At 41.7% G+C, this 14,035-nt stretch overlaps 1 protein-coding gene across 1 annotated transcript in view; it reads right to left on the bottom strand.

The window, feature by feature from the left end:
• Positions 1 to 14,035, bottom strand: part of EFHB (EF-hand domain family member B) — a 73,901-nt gene that overhangs the window by 41,029 nt on the left and 18,837 nt on the right. Inside the window, exons 2-6 of the mRNA XM_075547173.1 lie at positions 13,499 to 13,561; positions 12,711 to 12,854; positions 11,759 to 11,939; positions 9,391 to 9,501; positions 4,278 to 4,407 (exon numbers count right to left, since the gene is read on the bottom strand). Coding sequence (XP_075403288.1) covers positions 4,278 to 4,407; positions 9,391 to 9,501; positions 11,759 to 11,939; positions 12,711 to 12,854; positions 13,499 to 13,561 — 629 coding nt within the window. The remainder of the gene's footprint in view (positions 1 to 4,277; positions 4,408 to 9,390; positions 9,502 to 11,758; positions 11,940 to 12,710; positions 12,855 to 13,498; positions 13,562 to 14,035) is intronic.

Genomic DNA, 14,035 nt, shown 5'->3' with positions numbered 1-14,035 from the left:
TTCTGGGTGATCTTATTTTATCAATTTTCTGTAGTATAATTTTGTTACTTCCGCTATTATGATTAAATGAATAAAACTTCTTTTTTAAAACAGTCACATCACCACACTACTATTTAATAACATTCGAATTAGTAAATGATCTACTATTTGGCTAAGAATAAAAACAATGGCATTAAATTCTTAAATATCATTTGCTTTTCAAAGTATTTAAACGTAGTATAAAAATATGATCCAGTTGAATAGATTCCAGCAGAAGAGTGCCACTCTGTGGAGAGACAAAAGATTAAGAATAAAGTAGTTCATCTTTTATTTCTTCATTCCACCACCAGCACCTTGTGTCAGATAAGAAAGAAAAGAACAAAAGTAAAGTTAGAAGAAAGTAATGGCAGGTCACTGGCCATCATGTGAACAAACAGAGTCCACAGTCGGTCCCAGGAGACATAATTAAGGAACACACAGGGATGAGAGCGGTAAATACTGTGAATCAAAGAGCAGCCCATTTTTCATCTGAAAGAGGCTGGATTATGCTCCTGAGAGAATAAGGGCATGTCTGCAGGTAGCCATGTATGTCAACATAGGGATAACTGCAACATCAACTGAGAATAAAATTCTCATGTACCGGTGGGCCCATTTACTCACTCGTACATACACATAGGCTCACTCAGGCACACGCACGTGCACAGTCAGACAAGAACACACATGAATAAACATTGTCAGCAAATTCAAACTGATTATTACAACCAGCAGGTACTAAAGATGATACTGTTTTGCAGAGGAAATATACTTCTTAAAAGTTGAGCAAACCCTAAATTTACTTTAAATGAATGCGAATAAAATTGCTCTGGCTAAATGGAAACATGTTTGACGCCAAGTTTATAGTACAAATCACTGAAGAATGAAGTCCAACTCTACCACCATTGAGGCAATTCCTATTCATCCAAAGCAAACTCACTCTCATCAAACTGATTTCCATTCATAACAACCTTATAGGCCAAAGGAGAACTGCCCTTTGGATTTCTGAGACTATAAGTTCTATAATAGTAAAAACTCTCATCTATCCCCTGCGGAGTAGATGGTGGTTTCGAACTGTTGACCTTGCAGTGAGAAGCCCAATGAGTAGTCCCACCAGGGCTCCTGTTCCAACTCACCATTACCCTAAATAGGGTTTTTGAAACTGTAAATCTTTACTTCAGCAGACAACTTCTTTCTCTTTCTGAGTGGCTGGTGGGACTGAGTTACTTAACTTATTATGGCTGGCAGTCTAATGTCTAACTATGGTGGAGTGAAATGTCTTAATATGACTCCTCTATCTATGTCTCTGTCATTCCCACCAAATGATTGGGCAAGACAATACAAATTGAACTTGTATAACACGAATAGAGAGGATTGTTCAGTTCCAGTTACTATCCCACCCACCTCTGGCTCTAAGGATGAGCCTTTTGAAGCCGGGGCAGAGATAGAAAGCCCAGGATCATCAGAAGAGCATGTTCCAGACCCCTGTCTGAAGCGGCAGAAGCCGAGACCAGAGGCAATAGGGACTGTGAAAGCGAAACTATGGTACTGTGAGACAGTCAGGCTTCTTGGTCCAGGACGACAGAGACCAAAGAACCACAGGACCAGAAAGAGTTTTGGCTGCTGGTTGAAGAGAGGTGTTTTTGTGGGACAATGACTATATCCTTATTGCTTTCTGATCCTGAATTTTGGTAATCTAATAACTCTCCTAACCACTCACTCACTCACTCACTGCCATTCAGTCAATGCTGACTCATAGTGACCCTATAGAACAGGTTAGAGCTGCCCCTGTGGGTTTCCCAGGCTGTAACTCTTTACAGGAGTAGAACCCCCGTCTTTCTCCTGCAGAGCAGCGGGTGGTTTCTGAACTGCTGCTGTTGCAGATCACAGCTCAACATGTAACCACGACGCTGGGGCTGCTAACTCCCCTGATAAACCAAACACTGCCCTTGAGTCAGTTCTGACTGCCCCTGTGGGTTTCCAAGACTGAAACTAGTGAAGTAGAAAGCCTTTCTCTGTGGAGTGCCTGATGGTTTCAAACTGCTGACCTTGTAGTCAGCAGCCCAATACATAAGCACAACACCATCAAAGCTGCTTCTAAGGTTGGAAGGCAATTAAAATACAACTGGCGCAGATTTGCCTCCTCAAAGTAGGCTTAACCGTATGATGTGCAGTAAAGCTTCCAGGGCTTCTGTTTGATCACAGGGCAAGAAGCAAAGTGAGAAGAAAGAGTGTGATATGTAGGTTTATTGCGCCAATAGGAATATGTGGGATTAATCAGGTGGCAGTTTGATTGGAGGGCAAAGAGATAAATGGTTCGACAAGGCCCACCTCTCGCTCTCTTGCTCTCTGGTGATTGGACCAGTATGGGGCTTCTTTAGCTAGTTCTCCATCTCAATTTGTGAGTTACACCACCTTTGGGACAAGTCAATCTGTGGATCCTGTCGCTAGAGTTTGAGGTTCCTTCGAGACCTGCTTTGCCACACTGCTTGTGTGTACATCGCTTGAGCTTGAGGCTGGTGGCTCCGGTCATCTTGCATTGCTTGAGTTCGATATCACATGATATCCCATCCCCGCCTGCTTCACTAAGCTCCTGAGCTGCTAACTATTGGTGACCCGCCCTGCTGTTTACTGCCTGTGGGCGGACTCTGCCTGCATTGCTCAAGGGCAGACTCAGCTGTCTACTTCCTTGACCTTGGACTCAGCAGTTGAAGGACTTCCTGTCTATTAACTGCTCCATGGAAGTGAGTTGAACTGAGCCCTCTGTGCTGTTATATTCCTGCGTGTTGTATAAATTTATCTCTCTCCATATATGCATCTCTCTCTTAAGTGTCCTGATTTGGTTTCTCTAGAGAACCCTAACTAACACAAAGAGCTACAAATATCCATTAATAACTGGAATGTGGAGTGTATGAAAATGAATCTAGGGAAATTAGAAGCCCTCAAAAATAAAGTGGAACACATAAAGATTGATATATTAGAATGAGTAGAAATGGACTGATATTGACCAGTTTGCATCAGACAAGCATCTGGTTTACTCTGCTGGGAATGACAGACTCAAGAGAATCGGTGTCCCATTCCTCATCAGAAAGACATTTCAAGATCTATCTTGAAATACAATGTTGTCAGTGGAAAGATACTATTTATCCACTTATAAGGAAGTCCAGTTAATAAAAATTATTATTCAAATTTACACACTAACCACTAAAGCTAGTCAAGAAGAAATTGAAGATTTCTATCAATTTCTGTCTGAAATTGATCAAGCATGCAATCAAGATGCATTAATAATTATGGGTAATTGAAATGCAAAAGTTTGAGACTAACAATGAACAATAATTGGAAAATATGGTCTTTATGACAAAAAAGACTGAGCAATAGATTTTGCAAGACCAATGGCTTCTTCATTGCAAACACGTTTTTGTTTTTTTTTAAAAACAATATGAAGGACAACTCCACATGTTGATTGTGCCAGATGAAATACTCAGGAATCAAACTGCCCATGTCTATGGGAAGAGATGAGGAAGAATCTCAGTATCATCAGCCAATATAAGCCAGGGCTCTACTGAGGAACACACCATCAATTTTTCACGTACAAGTCAAGTTTAAGAAAATTCAAACAAGTCCACAAAAGTCTGAGATACGGTCAATTAATATGCCCCTCTAGCCATAATACCCTGTGTGATGTGTCATAAATTCTAGCTTTCCATGCCTAGCATTTAATAATCCATTTCATTTAATAATTAATTGAGCATCTACAAACTGTGACCACTACCTTGCTACCCTAGACATTTTCCTGCATTTAATTATATTCAGGGAAATTTCCAGGGAAGTTGGGTCGTAGTCACAGTTTAAAGAATGCTTAATTATCTATTAAATATAACGCAATAATAAATGTTAGGTAAATGTAATGGTCTTTGTGGAGATCTGAAAGCCCATTTTCTTTAACATGTATGAGAAGAGTTGATGCCAGAGACTTAAAAATAAAGCCATTTCTCTTTGCCTTTGTATTTATGTATGAAGACACGATGTAGGTTTAGAATTACACACACACACACACACAACTCATAATAATCTCCAAGGGGATTGAGTAAAAACAGGATGGAGGGGTAGGGATGACATTTCACTGCTTGTTTCTTTCTATCTATTTTATATTTGGAACAAGTCAATGTACTATCTCTTTTAAAGTTGAATTTTTTTTAAATGAGCTTTTCTTGTAGTCCATCGGTGAAATAGCGAACACGTGTCCACCCTAGAATTAAACTTACATTTGTAGCTCGTGGAGCCAGTATAAGGTTTTCGCCATGTGTCGCCCATCATTAAAATGTGGTGTTGGAACTCCATACAAATTAAACCGATGGAAACTCGATGGATTATATTTTCTGTTCTTTGCTTCTCCTGTGAATAAAAGGAAGACTTCTGAGTTAAGGAACACAAACAATTGTATCTTGCCCGAAGCACATTGTGCAACTGTGGACGCTGACAGTCTGAGTCTGATAAAGAAAGCCATTGTCGCAGGGCCACGATCCCCACAGCTTTGGCCAGGGAGGGCAAAGCCGGCTGAGCTGGGAATCGCCAGGATCCTTCACAGAAGAGTTCCTCATGATGCACTTTGGAAAGAAGGTAGGGAAAGGCTATCGAAGAACTGCATGAGAACGAGAAAAAGCAGGGGCCGCAACTCCAGAAATCCTGATGATAGGAAGAGGAGCAGTCCTTGCCACTGTGCTCAGGTGAGAGGCTGGGGCTTTGAACTGCTCTCATGAGGGATTTGGTGATGCCATTAGCAGGCGGCCACCTTCATATTTTAATCTAATCACTTATTCCTATCAGAAACATTCAAAGGGAGTCTTTAGGGTGGAAGGCCTAACAGCGAGGTCTTTACATTAAAGCTCTGATTCTGACTGAGGTTGTTTGTTTGTTGTTGTTTTGCTTGTTTGATTATTTTTGTTTGTTTTGGAGTCATGCTGTAGTGTTTCCCATTTCTGGATAAAAGAGAAGATGGTGACTAGAGATAGCTGAGAGAATAATAAATGGAGAAAAGCAAGTCAGCCTCACTAGTAATTTAAAGCTAGATCAAAACAATAATGAATCATACGTTACCAATCAGCTCTGCAAGGACCGGTAAGATTGGCAAAGTGCAATGACGAGGGTGTGGGGAAATGAAAACTATTGTTCACCTTGTGAGTCATGGTGGTGCTGCCCGGCTAACTGGGAAGTCTGGACCCCCCAGCAGCTCCATGGAGAGACCTACAGTCATAAAAATGACAGAGGAGCAAACCCTCCAGCCGTCCTGTTCTGTCCTGGGGGGTCCCTGTGAGTCAAATGCGACTGGGAGGCAGCGGATGTTCAAACGACAGTTTGACTTTAAGGTGAAAATGCCAACTGAGTGAATTTAAGCTGAGAAATTTAGAAAGCTTGGAATGTATCCTAAGGAGATAGCAGATCACATTCACAGAGATAGATAGATAGATAGATAGATAGATAGATAGATAGATAGATAGATAGATAGATAGATAGATGCCACTTATAGCCATGGAAAACATGATATAATTACTGATGAAAATGGCAGTGTGTGTGTGTGTGTGTGTGTGTGTGTGAGAGAGAGAGAGAGAGAGTGTGTGTGTGTGTGTGTGTGTGTGTGTGTGTGTTAGGCTATTTTGATTCAATTTCAACTCACTGTAACCCGAAGTGACAGAGTAGAACTGCCCCATAGGGTTCTGCAGGTTGAAAATGTGAATAATGAAAATTGCCAGGTCTTACTCCTGCAGAGTTGGTGGGTGGGTTTGAACTGCCAACTTTTTCATTAGCTGTCAAGTAGTTAACCTTCATGCCACCAGGACTCCTTAAAAACACTGACGATGGAAAAGACATAAATATAATGTGGAGCAAAACACAGACAGGCACGCACATCTAAATTTGAAACCATGGCAGATTTCCTTCACATAGATTTCCATATAGCTTTTAATGTATAAAAATATTACATTTTAATGATTATTATTACTATTTTCTAAAACATTATAAAAATATTACTTCAGTCGTGATGTAAATGATGTGGCTTTTCAAGATGTTATAAATCTATAGTTAATTGCTATTCAATGAAGGGCTGACATATAGTTTTCAGCAATCCCACCCATTGCTGTCAAGTCCCTTCCACTCACGGGACCTATAGAAATCCCTATAGGATTTCCAAGCTGTAACCTTCATGGAGGAGTGTTGGGGTTGCCGTGGTGAATGCTTGGCTGCTCACCATAAGGTGGGGCAGAGGGGAGGGGTGTTCATGGGGGTCCGTCAATCGCCTGAGCTCACCAGCAGCTTCACAGATGAGAGATTTGATAGGCCACCCTATGGTCCTTTTTATCCTGTCCTGTGTAAAGAGCCCGTTTAGCTTATAGGATTGTGTGCTGAGCCCCTAACCTTGAGGTCAGCAGTTAAAACCACTAGCTGCTCCACAGGGAAGAAATGAGGCTTTCTGCTCCAGTAAAGGTTTACTGCCTCGGAAACCCGTGGGAGGCAAGTCTACTCTGCCCTCTCGGGTCATTGTGAGGCATAACTGACTTGATGGCATTGAGTTTAGCCAAGTCCCAAGGGGTGAGAACTCATGTGACGCAGCCAGCCTGTCAGTTAACAGCATTGCCACTGTACACCAGGCTCTTGGCTGTCAAATGATTTAAAATGTAGTATATCATGTATTTCCCCCCAAGCATGGAAACTACGATCCCATTTCTTTGGAGACACATGGTGTAATGAATGGGGATTAGAAAGTTGGTCACCAATAAACCAACTGTCGTTCTCTTTGACTCATGACATTTCAAGGATTTTTCTGTAAAGTTTGATGGTATTTATAGTTTTAACAATGACATATGTTTTACAATATTAAAAGCACTTTCATTATGAAAAGAAAATAAGCACGATAATCAAAAGAGGAGATCCTATGACTTTCCAAGAAGCGTGGAAACTTCTCTAAAAATCAGCCCTACAAGGTAATGTCAGCTATGTGCGACCCACGAGAGCTCTTCTGGCAAATGAAAAAAAAATCTATAATAGTTTTCCTCAGATCGTTAAATGCATATAAAGCCAACCCCACCGCCATGGAGGTAAATCTAATTCACAGCATCCCTGTAAATGGCTGCTGAGACTGCAGCTTTTTAAGGTAGCAGCCAACCTCATCTTTCTCCCTTAAAGTGGATATTAAGTATCAACCATCTATTGATAGAGAGTCTTTAAAAATAATTAAGTATTTGGATAAGCTGAACACCAGCAGCTATTTAAAAAAAACACATATGAAATATTTTCGCAAGAAAAAGAGGGAGGAACGAAGGGAGGGAGGATGAAATTAAGGGAGAGACGGGAACGGGTAGGAAGGCATTGCGGAGGGGTAGAGCTAAGGAAAGAAGTCAAGGTAGCGAACCAGAAGGCGTCATCGGAGTGAGCGCAGGCAGCAGCCAGTTGAATGTGAGGGAGGGTGGAGAGGATCTCAGGACTTGCCATCAGCAGAGACTGCTGGCAGATTCCCAGAGCTGAAGCAGTGGGGGTAAGAGCGGAGCCCTTGCTGTGATCAGAAAGAGGGAGTGTGCTGTGAGGGGACTGTAGAAGAAACAAATCAGAGAGGAGATAACATTAATGTAGCCAAAAGTTATCACTAAATTGCACAGGAAAAATGTTGAATTGGCAAATATTGTGTTATGCATATTTTACCACAGTTTAAAGCAAAAGAGAGGGGGGGGGCATTGCACTGCAGTAAGCCTTGTTTCCAGACAATAAAGACGAAGTTCATGAATCATCCGTATACATGTTGTGGTAGTTAGTGGTATTGGCGGTGGTGGGTGCTGCTGCTGCTGCTACTTTTGTTGTTAAGTGCGATTGAGGCAGTTCCAACTCATAGCAACCTTGTGTACAATAGAAAAACACACGGACTGGTCCTATGGCTTACTCTCAGTAGTTGTCCTTCAGCTCACGACTGCAGCCACCGTTTCCACCTGCTTGACAATCTTTCTCTGTTTTCACCCATCCTCTACCTTACCAAACACGGTGTTCTTGGGCAGGGACTCATCTCTCCGAGAAACATGTGCCAAAGTACACGAGCTTAACCCTTACCACATCGCGTCCAAGGAGCATTCTGGCTGTACTTCTTCCAAGACAGATTTGTTCATTCTTCTGGTAGCCCACAGTGCCATGCATACCTTCACCAAAATCGTAATTCAAATGCGGTCTTCCCTTCTGTGGTCTCCCTTAGTCATTGTCAGGACATCCACCAGCCTCACGGTCGGCAGTCTATGATATCATCAAGGCTCTACTATCGTCAACGAATCAGCGATGAAGTTTTATTTTACAGCACTAGAGTGTCCAAAGGAGCCCTGGTGGTATAGTGGGTTATGAGTTGGGCTGTTGACCACAAAGTCAGCAGTTCAAAAGCACCAGCCACTCTGAGGAGAAAAGATGTGGCTTTCTACTCCCATAACAATTTTTAGAGTCTTGAAAACCTGCAGGGACAGATCTACTCTATCCTACAGGGACACACTGAGTCCGCATCAACTTGATGGCACTTGGTTTATGCCTTGGTGGTATCACGGGCTACACACTGAACTGCTAATCACAGGGTCAGTGGTTTAAATCCACCAGCCATTCCAAGAGGGAGGAAATGAGGCTGTCTATTCCAGTACAGATGTAAAGCCCTGAGACCCACAGGGGCAGTTCTGCCCTGCCCTACGGTATCACTATAGATCAGAATGAACTCAAGGGCAGAGAGTGGTTTTCAGTACACATCTAATGTTTGTTCGTGATGCTAGAAGGCCACTATGAGTCAAAATCAACTCAATGCTAGGGAGTATGGAATAATTCTAGTAATATCTTACTATTAAACAAGATCATTTAATAGTAATAATAGCTGATGTTTCCGGAGCTCTAGGCACCGTGCTAAGCATTCTGCATGCACACATTTAATCTTCATAACAGTCTTATGGGTTGTCGAGTCAACTCCACCTCCTAGCTAACCTATGTGTGTGAGAGTAGAATGCCGCTCTATACAATCTTCAATGGTTGATTTGCGGGTGGAAACGGGTCACCATTTCTGTCTTCTGAGGTGCCTTTAGGTGGGGCTTGAACATCCATCCTTTTGGTTCACAACTGGACGCTTTAACCATTTGCACTCCTCAGGGATTCCCAGTACCGTATCTTTCCCAGGTAAGAAATTAGAAGAGGTGACAACCAGGTAAAGAAATTGCCTGAGGTCTGAAAGCTAGTCAATAGACCAGGTAGGATGTGAATGTCGTCTCTCGGACTCGCCACATCACACCATGCAATACGTGTACGGTGTTCCAGATCTAAAACCGACCTGGACTCAAGGCAGTGAGCGGTGAGTAGTTCACACTGGAGGACACTTACCCACATAATAATCGTTGTGCGAGACAACATACAGCTCGTGGCCTTCTTTTCCTTCGTTTAATACTTCTTTATAAGATTTTGGTGGATTCACCACATCCTTAGCAGATAATTCTGGCGGAAGAATTCATGAAAGTTAACAGGTTGCAGGTACCTTCCATTGATTTATAATGTATTTAAATGGACTAGAATAAATGACGAGTAGAGTGTGCTGACTGCCCAAACCAGGCTGATGCCCTAGGACAGCAGCTCTTAACCTGTGGGTCGTGACCCCTTTGGGGGTCAAACAACCCTTTCACAGAGGTCACCTGATTCATACTAGTAGCAAAAATACAGTTATGAAGTAGCAACAAAAATAATTTTATGGTTGGGGGTGGTCATCAAAACATGAGGCACTGTCTTAAAGGGTCGTGGCATGAGGAAGGTTGAGAACCACTGCCGTAGGAGATCTTGAAGCCAACATAAATGGAACTCGTCTAAAAAGCTAGGACAGTGCCTTGTGACACTGTGCTAGAGACTTCCACCGGACCCCCTCTCTCTCCAGCATTCTGAACACTGACGGGGATCTGTGTCACATCACCTCGGCAGGTTCTGCCACCTTTGTGAGCCCACTTACTCTTGATCCTGAGACTCTCTGAGCAAATTTGGTTCTCATTTCCTCCAAATTTCTAAAGATGACCCAAGCAGGCTTGAATCACAAATCAGTTAGGGAAACCCAAATGCTCCAAGGACCAGTCATGGGGCAAACATTGCCAGTTCTATATTGGACCACATGCCTTGAGACTGTCTTAATCTGAACTTCTCCATCCTCAATGTAGTCAAAGATATTAGGGGAATCTTTGGAATCGGGAAGAAATTCTTCATTCTACTGGTTCCTAACCCAGAATCATCAAATGGTTGTGCAACAGCTTAACTGTCCCATAACTGGTGGTACCCAGTTTTTAGTATGTGAATTATTTCGTTTTCATTGTTTTGCATAATATTTAAATGTACCATCCTTTACAGTTTGATTCTTCTCTTTCTGTCAGCACAATTGGCACCTAACACCATAGATTAACATCATTTTCCTTCCATTCAGCCTTTCTCCCAAAGGCAGAGGCCTGTGAACAAAGTCAAGAATACCAGAAAACAATCCTATGTAAAGTAAGCTTACAAAAGCCGTTCTTTTTTGGAATATTAATCCACTACTCTTACTAATAAACACCCACAGAGTCTGAAGCATTCTTTCTAGTATATATCTAAAAGTACACCTAGGAAGTACTTTCCATTTTAAAACAAACTGATCCTAGATAACAATTATAATATGATGGCTGTAATTACCATGTCATATCTACTAACAATTTACATAAATAAGATTGCTTAGTCTTCCTATGGAAAAGATACTTTATTGTAAAATACATTTTCTGATGTTTCAAATGTTAGCATCTCTCAGATGTCTTAAATTCATGCCAATTTAGGTCAGATGCAATAAGGCACAACTGCAGATTCTGCATTTTATGGGAGTGGCACACTATCCCCAGAGTAAATGTTAAGGAAAAGAACCTAGTCCACCTACTTATTTTTTAAAAAGTTAAGTTTCCTGGTACAGAAGTTTAATATATGTGAAAAGGCAAAGCAATGATTTAATTTCTTTTCAAGGTCAAGAAAACATGGCTTTTGGTTCTCCTGTGGTCAAGAAAATTTGGCTTGTGGTTCTTCCTCCGTGGAGGAAGACGGGGAGAGACTTGGAAGGATGGTACAAGAGCGATGCCAGGTTGATGTGGAGAAGGGAGCTAACAACACGGGAGGAGGCTGTACCCTTAGGGAACAAGAATAGCCTGCAAGCTGTCTTGTTATAGACGGTCCTTTGTTGCAACTTCGGCTCTACTGTCCTTCCAGATTGCAGTGGATGCTGCCATAAGAGTCCCTGCTGTTTGCATACCATCCAAGTGTTATGGACCTTTGTAGAGGGAGTATGCTGCGCGGCGTTCATCAAGTTTATTTGTCCGTGGTATACTGTATGCAATTGAAAGTTAGGAACGCAGAAGAAGCATTAGCAGAAGTACAACACACAACTGGATGACCAAAAAGAAGCCGGAGTCTTCGCAGTTGCCCCGGGGCCACTTTCCCCAGTCTCTCGGTCTTTACACGAGCTCTCCTGTACGTAATTAATCCCTGCTCTACAGTCAGAGGTGTTACTTCCTTGACACACGCAAATGCTAAGGATTCTGAATCTAAAAGGGACTGTCTTGCTGTGATCCTAACGTTTATTCAAGAATCATTATTTACAGTTGTCTACATAACTTTCCAAGCATTGTATGAGCAGAATATTTTATCCTATTTTCCAAAATTCTTTTTACCTCCCCCTCAGCACCACTTATATTTTGGCTACCTCTAATGACTGAGGTTCCAAAGGTCGTGTTGATTATATCCATCCCTTTTGGTAATCCGGGTGCTTGGTCATGAGATTTTCCCAATGGTGCTCGTCGATTGCTTAAGTACACAGCTTCTTTCTTATCTTTCAATTTCTGTTGAAATGTGGTAATTGGCGGTGGATTGATCAACATCCTTGCCTAAAGAAATCGGGGGGAAAGAAGCATATCCATGAAAAATTATAAATTTGGAAACCATAACCTCAGTCATTCATGGAGGAGAAAGAATACATGATTGTGGGAAAACATTTAGTCATTATTATTCATTTTTCCCATCTCCAAATGGATTGTCAGAATGGGTGCTGAGCTGCTCACACATCCACTGACCTTAACATGTGTTTTCAACAGGATTCATAGTTTAGGGGCAGCAACCCATGGATCACTGAACGAAATATTCCAGATGATTGGGAATGACACCAGTTCACTCCAAATACCTGGCTTTTTCCTACCATTAGAACGGGGAATGTAGGGCTTGCTTCGGCAGCACACATACTAAACGAATCGGGAACATGCCGAATCTACCTCCTTGCCATCTAGGTCTCGATAGCCACACTCTAGTGTGTTGATAGGCAAGAGTGAGTCTCCAGCACAGAGTGTGATCGTTATTGTCAAACACAGCCTGACCGTATCTCTCAAGCTGTATGGAAATGGAATGCAACTGGGTGCTTATTAACTAACAGAAAGAATATGTAGTTTAGAGCTAACACCACTGGCTTCTCTACACTGTCTGTGCCATTCCCTGTTGTATTGTTTTTTCATTGCACTGCTCAAGATTGATACTTTGGGGACAGACTGAGCAAAGACTAGTAAAAGGAAAGACAGGAAGGATGAATCTCACCAATATCTCATTTGGGTCTTTTCACCTCGGTAGATTCATGTACAGGGGTGGTAAGTAAAAGGAAAACCAGTTACCTGCATTGAATGTTTTGATTTTATGCCATGTGTTAAATTAGGAGCAATTTGGGGATCATTGGCTCTGCCATAAAATACTCTTTCTGCTCCAGCAGGTGCGTATCTGAAGTTCAAAAACTTTTTTACTTCGGGTGGTGTCATGAGCTACAATGAGGCAAGAAAATAGTCAGAATCTTATTTCGATCCATCTGATTTAGATAAAGTACAATTCTTAAAATATTTTAAAAGCTTACGGATACTCACTACCATCAAGTCAACTCCAACTCATAGCCACCTTGGTTCTGGGGGCAGAGTGTTGCCCAGGAGACCATGAGCTTGGTACTTTAAAACCAACAGCCACGCAGTGTCTGTTACGGGCATTCTGTACCTGGAAAGCTGTACAGCCTCGAAGACCCACAGGAGCAGTTCTATTCTCTCCTAAAGGGTGGTTGTCAGTCAGACTGATCCATGCCAGTCAATCAATACCCTTAATTCAATGTCTGTAGAAAGTGCCCTGGCTACTATAGCTCCCAATAAAACAGTTTCCTAAAATGTACTTATGGAAACTAACTGTATATTTTAAAGGCTGTATTTAAAAAACAGGATAGTTTACATAAAACTGGGAGATATTAAGGTTGGAATTGTAACTCCCTTAAACAAAAGCAAAAGCAATAGAAGGTCTCAAAATACACTAAATCAAAATTGACCACGTTAAATATTTATACAACTTTTATAAGAAAAACTGAGGGTTGTCTTATCTAGAATAAAAATCATAGTAATAAGCACAAATGCATGTTGAAAATGCTTACCCGGGGAAGTTTTTCAGTCAAACAACTTGCAACTCTATTTCCAATCGGTAAAACTTTCCCTGCCTAAAATAAAGAGCAATCATTATTAGGATGGTGTTGGAGTATTTTTAAGAATAGATACTTTTAAAAACTTGGCCTATCCTTCTAACCCTACAAATCACATTTGCTAATTTAAAGAACCTTCAGTATGAATTATGACTCAATGTAAAGAAGACCGCAAACCTCATACTAGAACCAAGAGGTGACATCATGACAAATGGAGAAAAGGTTGAAGTCCTTTGCCTTGGTGGACTCACAATCAATACTCCTGGAAGTAGCAGTCAAGTGATCAGAGGATGAATTGCATTAGGGAACTCTGCTGCACAAGACCTCTTTAGAGGATTGACGAGCAAGCATGAGACTTTGAGGATGAAGGGACTGCTGACCCAAGCCAGAGTATTTTCACCTCTCTCACGTGTCTGTGAAAGTTGGACACTGAATAAGGAAGACCAAAGAAGAATCGGTGAATTTGAATTGAGGTGTGGGGAAGAATGTCGA

Source organism: Tenrec ecaudatus, chromosome 4 (assembly GCF_050624435.1).
Source record: "Tenrec ecaudatus isolate mTenEca1 chromosome 4, mTenEca1.hap1, whole genome shotgun sequence".
Lineage (NCBI taxonomy): Eukaryota > Metazoa > Chordata > Mammalia > Afrosoricida > Tenrecidae > Tenrec > Tenrec ecaudatus.
Note: the sequence above shows the minus strand (reverse complement) of the source record. Positions and strands in the feature narration are given on the sequence as shown.